Source organism: Guillardia theta (genome assembly GCF_000315625.1).
Source record: "Guillardia theta CCMP2712 unplaced genomic scaffold GUITHscaffold_10, whole genome shotgun sequence".
Classification (NCBI taxonomy): Eukaryota; class Cryptophyceae; order Pyrenomonadales; family Geminigeraceae; genus Guillardia; species Guillardia theta.
Genome location: NW_005434664.1, coordinates 279,493 through 293,235, shown reverse-complemented (window position 1 = coordinate 293,235; position 13,743 = coordinate 279,493). Strand labels below are relative to the sequence as shown.

Genomic DNA, 13,743 nt, shown 5'->3' with positions numbered 1-13,743 from the left:
CCTCCCTCCCTCCCTCCCTCCCTCTTTCCCTCCCTCCCTCCCTCCCTCCCTCCCTCCCTCCCTCCCCCTCCCTCCCTCCCTGCCTCCTCCCTCCCTCCCTCCCTCCCTCCCAGGTCAAACCTTCTCCAAACTTTGTCACTCTTCCAAGCACAACAGGCGTGCTCACCGACGAGTTGACCAGGATGGCAGATGATCGGGTGCGACAGCTTCAAGCTCGCGTACTCCTTCAGCTTCGACCTGCCTCTCCCTCGTCATCGTCGTGCGCTTCACATGCTGTGCATGCTCACGGCAAAGAAGTTTGAACCTAACGCAACATCAGAGCAGACCGAAAACTTTCCAACAGTCCTTCACCTCTGAGACTTTCTTCCAGGCATCCTTCTCGTTGAGGACACCGCGAATCCCATCTTCATATTCTGCATCGTCCACGCTCTCACCGCATGCGTTCTTTGTAACGTACACTCTGTATCTGCAGCATCAAACTTAGACAAGCAAGGACATCAGAAAGATTGTCAGATAGGATCACAAGGTGAAACAACAAGCATTGAAATAGAGGAGGGCAACCAGTGAAGCACAGAGACAGCTAGAAAGGACCATATACAGCAAAGAGACAACTGTCAGAAGCAGCCATGATGGAGATCATACAAGAAGGGTCCTGGGAGGATGGTGGAAGAAGCCATTTGAAGGTCTGTGATGTGTATCGTTTGCTTCCTGGGCCAAATCCCCATGAGAACAATTCATCTCTCCTTTCCATCTCTCCGCCAGACCTTGCGCTCACTTCGAACATGAAGCCGAAGTAGGACACGTGGCTCCTGCATGGGGTCTCGAGGACCATCACCATCGGCTTCATAGGAGATTCGAATCCTGATTGAACGCCCGACCAGCCCTGCATGTCCTGCAATGCGCTCTCTGAGTACCAGCAGCATGGAGGAGCCATTCCTGCGTACTTCCATAGAGCTTGCCCCCCCCCTGATCCTAAGGAAACCTCTGCTGATCAATCAAGTCAGGCTCGTTTCAGGTAGCACTTCTACGAGCATGCGGATCGCCAACCTGGGAGTGCAGCTTGTGTCGCTGAGTCTGATGATGGAGAGGAGGAGGAGAGAGAGAAGGAGGAGGGCAGAAGGATGGCGAGGGAAGAAGAGGAGGGGGGGATGGAGATGGCGGCGGCGGCAGAGGAGGTGGGCCTGGGTTGTTTCCACCATGGCTAGGGGGATCAAAAAAACAATAAAAAAAGTAACTTTTACAACATTACATTTTGTTTTTTTTTGTCCTTTCAAGAGGTGCGGTCAAAAAACTCTGCGCAATGCTTTCGTTCGTCCCCCCCCTGGCTCTCTCCTCCCCTCTTCGAAGTCCTCCCAGCGCTATCCTCCCGCTGTCCTCGGTGATCAGCCTCGGACGATGGTACGATTGCGTCCCCTCTCTCCTCCCCTCTCTCCTACCCCTCTCCTAGCTCTGCCCTCCTCTCCTCCTCCCCTCTCTCCTCCCCTCTCCTAGCTCCTCCCTCCTCTCTCCTCCCCTCTCTCAGCTCCTCCCTCCTGGCTCCTCCTCCCCACTCACCGCCTACTCCGGGCCCTCGCTCCTTCAAGTTCTCAGGCTCAGTGACCACCGTGTTGGCTCCCGCTCCTCCTCCTGGAGACCCTCTGGACCTTGCTGAACCGTCCAGCCCTTGCAACAAACCTCTCTTCCCCAGCCCGGTAGAATCTGACTCGTTACACCGTATTGTTCTGGCATCGGGTCCCTTCTACGAAACCGCGCGATTGAGTCACCATTGTGACCTGTTGCGATCATTCTGTTTGTACTGAACTTTACTGTTGTCTTCTTTCGTCTTTATTCATTCCTCAATTCTCCAACTTGACCTTTCCACGACACAAATGAAATCCTTCGAAATAACCGTCTACCTGTACTTGGCCGTTCTCCTTGCTGGTGACTGTGTGTTGCGAGTCATGTCGATCCTTGATAGTTGTACAGGTGGAGTAAGTTGCCTGACATGCTACTCTGCCGATCGTATCACTGCAAGTCAAAGTATGTCCTCGTTTTTGATGTTTGTGTCGTCTCCTGACAGTCAGTTTGCAGTGCTCACAACGACAGTGGACTGCACCAGTGCACTGCTTTCAACTCAGGCCCTTGTGATATTCCCATGATTGCTGCAAGGCAACCACTGCGTTCACAACTGATGGTTGTGGCCTCCAGGAGAACACCTACAAGACCTCCAACATTGACGATGTGAGTGAAACATCGGATCTGATCAGCGAGCCTGACATGCTGCAAGCTGGTAATCTCAAACACCCCCGTGTGCGGGAAGAGCTGCGAAGGCCCGAATCAAGGTATCTTGCGCTTTGCACCAGTCAGAGTATCTGATGATCAGCGGTCTCCCAGCGACAGCAGTTTGCTCGTACGGATGTATCATGACTTGACGTCAATCCTTTGCAATGGCTCTAACATCAAGTTTCAGGCTTCCGGTTCGAAACGTGTCAGATCATGAAGAATGTAAGACGATAGACTCGTTCTACGTAGCCTATGCTGAGATGCTTGTGTCAGATCGTAGATGAGCTCACGTCCGAAGATCAAGTTGAGACTTCTCTGCTCAAAAAAGTCCGTATCACCATGAATTTCTGCTTGGATGACCTGATGTACAATCATTGCAGTACACAACATACGTGCCTCCAACAAACAATTATGCCTACAGGTGAAAAACCGTTTCGACCTGCCAAGTAGAATGGTGATATTTGTCATACGGCACAGGAGCGTTACGTGCTGTTTTGCCAACAACTGCAATAATGGGACAAATCTGAAACCAACGTTTCTATATATTTTCATGTTAAGCATGGCATTGTTGTTGTTTGCGGATTATGCTTGGAAGAAATGAATGTGTCGACTGATCTCCTTTCGTTTCTTGAGTCCAGTGCAATCAATCACTCTTACAACTAGCCCTAGATTGCTGACTTGAAGAAATCGCCTTCAGGGCGTTTACCAAATGAAAGAAGATAAATACTACTCATTAACTGAGTTTTAACTATCTGCTCTAGCAGATGAAATTCTAAAGTAATCTTCGACCTAAGGCCGTCTTGGAGTCCCCGATGCAGAGATAATGAATGCAGAGATAATGAATACAAAACAACAGATCCCTCGTCCCTCTCATCTAGACTTCAGCTGATGCAAAATCTATCAACTCACAGATTCACCAGTCTGTTTTCCATGCTCGTCTATGTACTACGCATGTCAAAAACCAGCAAACTTGCTTCCAGCTCTTTGCATCTGATAATGCTTGCACTTCAAGAGAAAAGATGGTCTATTTCGCTGAAGCAGATACCAGCTCAGCAATCATCGCAGGATTTGTAGATGATTTCTCTTCGGCTTGCTCCGGCACGGAAGCTGACTGCTCACAAGAATGGTCCGTTGCAGCTGTTGCGGCCGCTGCCTGCTCACCATCGGCTGAGGGCACCGACGCTTGCTGCTCTTCTGATACCGAAGATGTCAGCTTCTCTTCACTGGCTCCTTCTGCTGCTCTCGTCTCTTCTGTACCTGTTGCTGACGCCTGAGGCACTTCGGTCGGTTGCTCGTTTAGAGTCTGACCCTCTTCTGCTGCTGTCGCTGACGGTGCTCGATGCTCCTGAGTGAGTGATGGCGGCGCTTGCTCCTTGGTTTCATCTCCAGCCGGCATCTGCTGCTCTGCTTCTGGAGATGACATTCCCTTTGGCTGCCCCACAGAATCTGAAGGAGGAGCTTTCTGCTCTTCAGAGGTTGATGATGCCGTCGCCTCACCCTGATCATCAGTTGCAGCAGATCCCGTCACCTCAGCCTTTTCTCCTGAGCCTTGTTCAACCGGCTCAGAGACGTCAGTTGCTGCTGTTTCTGCTTCCCTGGCAACAGCCCCTCCCAATACCTGCTCCTCAGAAGCGGATGCTGCCAATGCTTGCTCTTCAGATTTCTCCACAGATTCAATTGCATGACCAGGTGCCTTGTCCTCCGCTGCTGCCTCCTCTACTGGAGCCTTCTCCTCAGCTGCTGCCGCGTCCGCCGGAGCCTTATCCTGCACTGCTGCCTCTGTCGGAGCCTTCTCCTCCGCTGCTGCCTCTAATTGAGCCTTCTCCTCTGCTTCTGCTGCTGCCTCCGCCGGAGTGTTCTCCTCGATTGCTGCTGCCTCCGCCGGAGCCTTCTCCTCCGCTGCCGCTGCCTCAACTGCCGCCTTGTCCTCGACCGCTGCGTCCGCCAGAGTGTTCTCCGCTGCTGCTGCCTCTGTCGGAGCCTTCTCCTCCGCTGCTGTCGCGTCCGCTGCTGCCTCCTCTACTGCTGCTGCCTCTACTGGAGCCTCCTCCTCAGCTGCTGCTGCCTCCGCCGGAGCCTTCTCCTCTGCTGCCGCTGCCTCTACTGGAACCTCTACTGGAGCCTTCTCCTCGGCTGCTGCCGCGTCCGCCGGAGCCTCCTCCTCGACTGCTGTTGCCTCTACTGGAGCCTTCTCCTCGATTGCTGCTGCCTCCGCCGGAGCCTTCTCCTCCGCTGCCGCTGCCTCAACTGCCGCCTTGTCCTCGACCGCTGCATCCGCCGGAGTGGGTGCTGCTGCTGCCTCTGTCGGAGCCTTCTCCTCCGCTGCTGCCGCTTCAGCTGCGGCCTCCTCTACTGCTTCGTCCGCCGGAGCCTCCTCCTCGACTGCTGCTGCCTCTGCTGGAGCCTTCTCCTCGGCTGCTGCCTCCGCCGGAGCCTTCTCCTCGACTGCTGCCGCGTCCGCCGGAGCCTCCTCCTCGACTGCTGTTGCCTCTGATGGAGCCTTCTCTTCGACTGCTGCCGCTGCCTCTACTGCCGCCTTGTCCTCGATCGCTGCGTCCGCCGGATTGGGTGCTGCCTCTACTGGAGCCTTCTCCTCCGCTGCTGCCGCGTCCGTTGGAGCCTTCTCCTCCGCTGCTGCTGCCTCTACTGCCGCCTTCTCATCGGCCGTTGCCTCTACTGGAGCATTCTCCTCCGCTGCTGCAGTCTCCGTTGCTGCCTTTTCCACAGCTACTGTACCCGCCGCTGCCTTGTCCTCGGCTGGTGCCTGCGTCTGAGCCTTGTCCTGAGCTGCTGTATCTTCCGCAGCGTATTGCACATGCTCCAATATCACGGATTCCTCTGAATTATCTGGTTTTGATTCCTTCTCCTCTGTTGCTATACGAGCTTCCTGACCGGTCGCGTCGGTTACTGTGGATGCGGCAGAGTCACCTTCATTCAATGCTTTTTGTTCGTTTCCGGCCAATAACGCTGCATTCTCTCGATCTCCTACTACAGCTGGAGACTGTTGCTCATTTAATGCTGCAGAAGGTTCTTGGACTTCTAGAGGTTTTTTCTCGTCAACTGCTGTAGATCCTATTGCCTCAATCGTGGTAGCAGTGGGTTGTGTTTCAGCCGTAGCGTCTGCTGATCCAGGCGTTGCCTTCTGCTTCTGAATATCACCAACTGAAACTAACTCACTCGTGTGATTCTCAAATGCACCCCCCTGTTCATCGTTTGGAAGCGGATCAGCTGTGACGGATACTATTTCATCAGCAGAACGCGAGACACCTTCCGATGAAAACTCCCGTTGCTCAGCAACAGGAGCAGATTCATCCTCTGCCACTGTCTCAATCACCTGCTCAGCAGCAGGCGTCGAAGCTTGGGCCACCTGAGGCGAGGAGAGTGCCTCTGCTTGTTGATTGGTTGAGCCTTCCTTAACAGATGGAGGAGAATCCCCTTGCGTCTTAGGGTGCTCTTGTTCAGGAACAGGTAAAGCATCAGAGGTTTGGTCAGTGCTCTCTGTCACTTTTGTTGTTGATGCAGCTGCTGCAACATTCGATTCCGTCCCAGTTTTACCTGAGTCTGCGAATTCAGTATCTCATTGTTAGAACACACCTGGTACCTTCATTTATCGTAGAAATTTCTCCCTGGCTTTCCGGCACATCCTCCTTAATTTTTGACTCATCTGGGTTCTGAGAGACATCTTGTTTGGCTCCAGGGTCACGGGGTTCTGTTCTTCCTTGCCCGATCGCCGGAGCTTCTTCTGTCGATTTCACCTCATTGCCATTTAAAGGAGACTCTGACGAAGGCTCTGCTTTCTTCTTGGGTGATGGTGCACTCAATATTTTTCTCAATTCTTCAACACCTTGCTGCAATTTCTACAATCAAATTCTGTTCGAACGTTTGACAAGAAGGCACAGGGGATAAGTTGAAAACACGAAGAAGAAAAGACAAGATCAAGAGTGTAAAGAGGGCACCTTCAATTCTGGACTGTCGGGCTTGCATTCTCCCGATGAAAGAAGGGAATTGAGCTTCCGAACTTGGAAAAGGCATTGCTGCACTTGATCTTTCAAGACGTTGACGACTTCTGGATCTTCAAGCATCAGCTGATCCTCCTTCTGAAGATGTCCATGTTAACACCGCATGCAATCGACAGGATGAAAAAAATTGCTTACTTTGCGTTTCGCGGCTTCCATGGCGATTTGTCTCTGAAGCTGCTCTATTCTTGACGACGATGCACCGGCACCCATCTGCTCCAAGATCAGGAAGAAACAAGTTGCAAGGATGATTCCTCTAATTCAAGATCACCGTACATCTCCACCATACATTCAGTTGCAAGAGTCCAATACACAAATCAAGAAATTCTTCTGAACATGGGGTTTCCCCCAGTCTAATGCGAAATATGTTGCTAACTAGCTCTGATCCTCGACGACTCTGCCTCACACGAATGAATCTATCTAGACTATCTCGCGATCCTCCTTCTACCATATAAGGAGCATCTTCACAACAATCGTATGGCATGCTCTCTCCCGCCTCTCAGCGGCATATTGTCGCTGTCTGCGATGCGTTTCATGGCAGCCCAGCGGAAGGCGGGAAAAAAATCAAAAAAGAAACACAAACTTTTGCTAGAAGTACCCTACCCTACTCGAAGGCTACCCTGCTGAGCAATGGCAAAGGGGTGCTACTTTAGAAACCCTCTAAAGAAAGATGATTTGCTAAGTTTAACTATAATTAAAAAGCTGCTACCTCCGACCTCTTGCCTCTGAACTACATGGCATGAAATCGCACCCCCCCATGAACCATACTGCACCACCCCATTCTTTCACCCACCCCACCTATCATCAACCCCCTCTCCAAAACGGTTGGACGGTTGGCCGTTATTCTGAGAAACGGTGACCGTTACCAAAGGCACTGAACTCGAACCCGGGCCGGAGGCAGGCATGCGGGCCCGGCCGCGTCACTCACAGGAAACATAAGATTCACGAGTCCGCTCCAGAAGATCAATAATCTATTACTTAGGGCATCAAGTGTATTTTAGATTTAAGAAGCTACTGCCGCAGAGGGGTTCAAGGCGAAGCAGTCTTGAGAACAGGGGCAGGAGGGGAGACGTGGGAAGGAGGAGCTCTACAGCGCTATGGCAGGTGATTAGAGGCCAAAAATCCACGTCCTGATGCAGGGCCATGCACTCTCTTCGTGTACCTCCCTTGTCGGCCGCACGCGTCTGCTGTGCATTCTCTCCAGATAGACAAGCATGCTCACCAGCATGTTCCCTTCCTTGCCCCGCCATCGCAAACTCCTTGCCTCCTCCTCCTCCTGTACTCTCCCCGCCTTTCTCGTCTTCATAATGCTTGTAAATACTCGGGAAGGTCCTCTCGAGGCACAAGATGATCCCTTCGACTTGCTGCTCTTGTCAATGCTTGACTTTGCTGGATTCCTCCTTTTTACCTGTATGTGATCCGCTGCTTGTTTCAGAGTACGAGCACTTCGAAGACAGGATAGGATATCTGGCTGAGCGGGATCGAAGGTGCTCGAAGTACGTTTCCCTTCCACGCTCCCACCCACTCTCCACGCTCCCGCTGAAGCGTTCTGTATCAGTTTCACCACGTTTGTGCTCTCTTTCCTACCCCCCTTGCTCCTCATCATCGTCGCTCAGATGGCAGACACCTACATCGACCCGTGCGTCATGTTCTTTGAAGAGTGTCTCAAGAGCAGCTGACGGGACTGCCCTTGTCTTGGCAGTTACCAACGAAATGTCACCGACTACAAGAACGGGCCCAGCATAAGTTTTCCAGTCAGCAACAGCGTGCCCTCCTTGTTCTCCTGAGCAAGTTGCAGGTAAAACCGTCAATCGTTACCGATACCGACCTTGTCATTGTTTCATGGGTGATCCCTTCCTTGGTCATTCTGACGGCAAGTCGACATGGCCTTGTTGCGTCCTTCCGCCTCACTCTGCAGCCAGGTCTCTTGGCTGAAGAAGAGCAAAACAAAGCGAAGCATCACTGTCTTCCTTGCATTCTGCGAGACAGCAGCAGCAACGTTCCTGTTTGTTGTAAGCTGGCAACTGGCCTCTTAGCATATCCTCATACTCCTTGTGCAGGTTGTTGGGAAGAAGGTCGCAGGGTCCCTTCGCCCTTGCTTCATCGGTATCCCTGCTCCTGCTCCTGCTCCTTATCCTCCTGTATCCTTGGATCTCACCAGCTGCAGCTATGTGCCAGTGGGATGGCGTCAAGTGTCATTCGACCCCAGCGGAAATTCGAGATTCGAGGTCTGTAAAGAGCTTATTTCTTGCTCTCCTATTCCGCTCCCGCCCTCCATTCTCCTCTCCTTTTGCTTCCTTGCCCTGCCCTGCCCTGCCCAGCATTCTGCACCCTCTTTCGAACCCGATTTCTTACTTGACGTTCTTTTGCCTTCTCTTGTTCTCAGACAATCCTTCCCATCCGGACATGCTTCCTCGAGCGGTTTGTTGAGATCATCCTCCACAGTGAAGATGACGTCAGTGCAGCTGCAGGCCTGGTCTTCCTGTCCCAGTTTCTCCACTGCGAATTCCATTCCATGTCCTCTACGGCAGCCTTGTCTTCGCTCTTTCGGCTCATGGTAGCTACTGACACGCTTGTAAAGCACTCACGTCTACTGAAAGGTTCTAGCTCCTCCATTAGTTGCATTCTTGATTGGCATTGCTCGGACGATAACGTACCATCACCGGTCAGCTTTCACTCCAAGTGTTTTGACACGAGATCTGATGTATGTTTCCTCCTCCCTCCCCTCAGTTTTGAAGATATCATCATGGGGTTTGTGCTTGGGGGATCGGCTGCCATCTACATGTGGCGATCGCACGGGCTATCGAACAAGTTGGCTTCTCCTATTTTTTGTGAATGGTTGTAAAGCTTATCGCAGATCTCCGAGCAATCGAGATCTTGATATTTCAGTCAGCCTACCAGGACCTCTGTGATGTTTAGAAAGAGTAAAATTTTGATTGATTCTTTGGGAGTACGTACAGGGGAAATGCCATAATATTTATATCTTCATCCCTATTTGGCTTACGATTTTCACACTAGCTATACAACACAAAACAGATCTAATTTTCAAAATAATATATAGACAGCTGTTAAATCACAGTCCCGATATTGAGGACATAGAGAAAGAGGCAAAAGGCCGTCCGCTCTTCAATCAGACGAAGTAACAGCGGAAGACAGTTTCCTGGCTTTGCTCTCCTTATACGGCCACCTAAAATCAAAGTCACGAAAAAAAAATCTGGACCCTCAGACTTGCACTTACTTGCAAACTCCCAATCTTCGGCAAACTTTCTTCATTACTGTGGTGCATATGCCCTTTGCTTGTGTCAGCACCGTGCCGATGAAGCAATGAAATCAAGCTTACAAGTTTCTTGCTCGCTGCCCGTTGGGGGAGGTCGAACAATCTTTGTAGCCTAAATCAGAATGTTACAACCCTTTGATTTCCCAAACAAGAAATCACATTGGCAGAGATATAACAATCGGCGGTCTGTTTCTACCCAGCTTGTCCTGTTCACAGATCAAAGGTCATGGTAATGGAGAGCGATCAAAATCTCGAACAAACCTGCCCTGCCTTTCTGCGTGGGAAGATAGTCACATCATCAGTGGCATTGCGCCTCCTCCTCCTGCCAACTGATGCCACAACAGCCTATTTTGGCGTCAAAGAAAACATCGTTGGAGAAGTGAAAAACTTTTCACCTTGCTAATATCGTCGGAGGATGCCTGTTCACTGAGAACTACCGAATCCTCGTGCTCAGAGCTCTCGGATCCTGGAACCCTTCGGTGTTACAAAGAGAAGCCCTTGAGGCAGAGCACAAACCCGATGCTTCCTTTATCTTGCTCTCTTGCTTCATGATCTGTTCCTTGTATTTATGATAGAGTTCCGTGGGGTCTTGAGATTCAGGTAGTGCTTGACCGATCATCGTCGCGCTGCCCAGAATTTGGGGAACACTAGCGGGCATTATGGAAGAGAGTGGGGGTAAGCTTCCAAAAGGCGACAGAAGATTCTCAGGTAGCTTGCTGTAAATACAATTCGCACAAGAAGGGCAGGAAAATGTCAGCACGATCAAGCCTCTGTGAAGGAAGAAACAATTTACCGTTCGAGGACACTCATGAAGGAGGTCTGATTCGGATTACTCAAAAAATGCTTGTTTGAATTGTCCAAACCGCAGTTACCAGCCCATGCGATTCTTTGGGAGAAGTCGCCTATAACAGGCTGAGTGACCCAATCTGGTCGAGTGAAGCATTTATGGATACCTGGCACGAGGATAGGGTTCTGCGCTAGCACGTTGATGTAAGCAGCTTGTTGCAAGAAAGTATCTGCTGTCAAGTCCATTTCATGCGACGATTTTTCGAATGAATCCATGTTAACATCCATTGGTCGACTTGTAGCAGCCTGCCGTTGCAACCAGAAATTCTTCTCATGGTCCGAAGTCTGTTTTGAAACACTTCAGAACCCAACATCAGATATTCGCTGGACATACCATGCTGTCTCCCGTCAGAATGTAGCTATTGTGCAATAGAGACATAGAGGACACAGTCTTATTATTCATCAGAGACGGTGTCATCTGACAAATCCCCGTTTCAGTGCTTTCTAATCCGCTTGACATCCCTGAGCAAAACTGTCATACATTTCCTGACAGACGTGTAGAAGCAAACCATTTTCAGATAAAATCTCCCTCAAAGACTTGAGGTTGTGCATACTTGTTGTGGAGCTTGAATCGTGCTATAAATTCAGTAGATCAGAGTCCGTCTTTGGCAAGTCGTTGGCAAGTAGTTACATTCAGAACATACAGTGTCACGACTAAAGTTGGCTCAATGAATATATATTTGAGGTAATGGGAACCTAAGACGAGAATGCGATTGACAGTAATCTTTAAATCTACCCGCTCCAGGTATCTCATCCAGTCTGTTCTAAGTCCATAAATTGATGTCCCAAAAAGTTTCGATTTGCGATCTCTCGCTTGAGCAATTCAGGCTCACACAAACATATTCCTGTGCTCTATATTTCCACTAAATATCTCTTCTGATGTATTGTAACAAGCTGTCTGAAATATGCTACCTCTGTCATCATGAGTTTTGGAGCCAATGCCTCGAATAGGCTCCGTGTTGTCCCCTTTCCGGACTTCTCTGACTGCGTCCACAATCGAATTTACGTGATTTTTCTACGAAACTTTTAATGGAATTTTCTCTCCTTGCAGATCTTTCAGCATGGCGCTCTCTTCCTTCACCTTGACCCACCCGCTAGCTCCTCCCTCCCCCCCACAGCATTGCTTCAACAAGTTTGTGCATTGGCCAACAAGGGACGGAACCACCTTACCTAAAAACCACCGACTACACACCCCCACCCCCCCCATTCCCTCCCCTGCACCATACAAAATTGTCCACCTACCCTTCTCGATCACCGAGTGAGGGGTGGTGACAACGCCAGGGATCTTTCTTTACTTACGCCCCGCCTGTACCCCTTGTCGCCAAGGACCTGGATACCCTACCAGAGTCATCACCATGAACTCATAGGAAAGGAGGGGTACTGGGATGCGGTCGTATTATGCCTCTCGGCGACCACCCCACTCCGATTCACGATTAAAAACAAATATTTTAAGGGTAGTAGGAGAACTCCGATAAGTTGTTCTTTCGAAGATAACCAATGGAATCTCACGGCGATCTAATTCAATTTTGTACGGCAGGGTGCCCTTAAGTGCGAGATTTTAAAACAGATGTAGAGTCAAACGTCGTTTGTTTGCATGATTGTCTGCCCTTCGAATGCTATTTTAGGTTATACATTTTGCTTGTCAAGGCAACATTAGGGGCAGTGGGGAGATACTGATCTCCCAGGGTCAGATACGACCCTTCGACCAGAAAAAGGGGGGTAGGGGTGGTGTGTTGGGACACACGGCACTGCAGAGCACCTACATGAGTTGGAATTGAGAGTGCTCTATCGGACCGGTACTAAGATGAGGAAAAGGGTGGTGGGTGGTTAGATGAAGCCCGTTGTTGGGGCAGATAAAGCAATTCGAGCAAGGTGAGGGGGTACGGGTTCTCACCATTGGACGTAACAGCAACGTAGTGCCAAGGTGCGGCGAAAAGATACGTTTGGGGGGCAAGGTAAACGATTTCCTATTTGATACCCTAATATCTTAAAGCAAGGAGAGTAACTATGTGGGTTTGCTCGTCATGTCGTCTGAAGAAGACGGAGGGAGACGGTCGGACGTGGGGGCAGGGAGAAAGTAGGGGGTAGTTGGGGACGTTTGTTCATGGTATAATTGTTATAAATGAGTAGCCGCATCCCTGCAGCGTTCCGAGTACACTGAGATTGATATGGAGATACTTACCCTCGGTACAACTTTACAACACTTCTAGCAATTACTTGTGGGAGGCGAAGGAGCAGTCATACTGAAAGGCCGCATTACTGGTACACCTCTATAGGCCGGTAGTGAGGCCAATTCAGGTGTTCAGAACTGTTTTAATCATACATCAAATTTAAATTGCTACTGCGAGCGTGTTTGCTCGTACTGCTGAATTCACGGTACAGGGTGAAAGTTAGCAGCGGCAGATGAATAGGAGAGGGTGCTAGATTTTATTTGTCTTCAATGGGAAGATTTGTTGACCATGGACCCAGTGGGCCGCAAGGAAGGCTTTAAAAGTATGATCATAGTATCGGCTTTCATTTTATAAAGGCCCATCATGACTGGAGGGGGTCGTATAAGTGTTTTAAGATGAGACGCAACGCAACGCTAAGGACCTATCTATGTAACCCCTTGCACCGCCAGGTTTTGCGGCTGTTTAATCGACAACTTGAACCAGCGCCATTTCAATTTTACACAGTAGTGTTACCGCACCGTGTGACTGAGTCAGCCGCCGCGACCGGCACCATCTGTGGGAACTTGAACTTGATGGGGACTGGAGGGGTACTGCCGTACGGTACCGTGATCGGAACCGTTGCTGACCCTGACCCGGCCATTGTCCAAAGTTCCGCCCAGTCAATCATGGCAGTTCAGACGGTTGTAAAAATCACCACCCGTTTTTTCCCTCTGAATATGACCCCTGCTAGCCTTACCGGCGGTGCCGGCCGTATCATGAGAGTCGGGCCCGGCGGCGGCGGCCGTGACCGTTGCCCGTTCGCCCGGCCGCCAACTTGCCAATCAGGCAGTTCATGGAATACCGGACCTCGAGTCGCTCGGACCGTCCGGGAGCAAACGGCTTTGAAACAGGCTGCAAGCAGCAGCACAGCGGAAGATCCGGGAGTCCGAGGGCATCGTAATGCATATGCTCAGCACGTCCCGCCAAAGGCGGCCTTTCTTCGCGGTCATCATGGCATCGCCAGCCGCGTGACTGATGGCGCGGCCTCTTGCAGGACGATGCGTTGCGCTTTCTGTGGTGGCTGGCGGATCGCTCGGCGTCCTCGACTCTCCTGACAGTGATTCCGGCGCCCTGAGTGGCGTACGGCGGTGACCTTTCAAGTTTGAGTAAAGTCCCGGGGATGCCAGGTCCT

The 13,743-nt window shown here is 50.8% G+C and overlaps 5 protein-coding genes across 5 annotated transcripts; 2 read left to right on the top strand and 3 right to left on the bottom strand.

Moving 5' to 3' along the window:
- Positions 1-283: 283 nt before the first annotated feature.
- GUITHDRAFT_102379 (hypothetical protein) lies at positions 284-934 on the bottom strand (the record flags this gene model as incomplete). The annotated part of the gene is made up of 4 exons (XM_005838696.1): positions 284-304; positions 352-466; positions 643-708; positions 765-934. 4 exons carry the CDS (start codon positions 932-934, stop codon positions 284-286), a joined length of 372 nt encoding a protein of 123 aa, XP_005838753.1.
- Positions 935-1,868: 934 nt separating this feature from the next.
- Positions 1,869-2,712, top strand: GUITHDRAFT_102378 (hypothetical protein; the record flags this gene model as incomplete). Its single annotated transcript, XM_005838695.1, has 7 exons — positions 1,869-1,920; positions 1,966-2,019; positions 2,071-2,123; positions 2,188-2,269; positions 2,450-2,484; positions 2,536-2,641; positions 2,684-2,712. The coding sequence occupies 7 exons, from the start codon at positions 1,869-1,871 to the stop codon at positions 2,710-2,712; spliced, it is 411 nt and encodes a 136-aa protein (XP_005838752.1).
- Positions 2,713-3,286: 574 nt separating this feature from the next.
- Positions 3,287-6,762, bottom strand: GUITHDRAFT_134130 (hypothetical protein; the record flags this gene model as incomplete). The annotated part of the gene is made up of 5 exons (XM_005838694.1): positions 3,287-5,817; positions 5,864-6,110; positions 6,219-6,359; positions 6,417-6,491; positions 6,685-6,762. 5 exons carry the CDS (start codon positions 6,760-6,762, stop codon positions 3,287-3,289), a joined length of 3,072 nt encoding a protein of 1,023 aa, XP_005838751.1.
- Positions 6,763-7,329: 567 nt separating this feature from the next.
- GUITHDRAFT_161414 (hypothetical protein) lies at positions 7,330-9,154 on the top strand (the record flags this gene model as incomplete). Its single annotated transcript, XM_005838693.1, has 11 exons — positions 7,330-7,382; positions 7,714-7,774; positions 7,837-7,917; positions 7,981-8,032; positions 8,077-8,151; positions 8,201-8,290; positions 8,339-8,506; positions 8,665-8,835; positions 8,879-8,943; positions 9,009-9,089; positions 9,136-9,154. Coding segments are annotated over exons 1-11 (870 nt in total), but the record flags the coding sequence as incomplete, so codon positions are not given.
- A 250-nt stretch (positions 9,155-9,404) lies between these two features.
- On the bottom strand, positions 9,405-10,953 carry GUITHDRAFT_102376 (hypothetical protein; the record flags this gene model as incomplete). Its single annotated transcript, XM_005838692.1, has 11 exons — positions 9,405-9,465; positions 9,517-9,569; positions 9,619-9,667; positions 9,715-9,761; positions 9,817-9,900; positions 9,951-10,021; positions 10,072-10,181; positions 10,349-10,457; positions 10,509-10,686; positions 10,736-10,863; positions 10,911-10,953. The coding sequence occupies 11 exons, from the start codon at positions 10,951-10,953 to the stop codon at positions 9,405-9,407; spliced, it is 933 nt and encodes a 310-aa protein (XP_005838749.1).
- Positions 10,954-13,743: the final 2,790 nt, after the last annotated feature.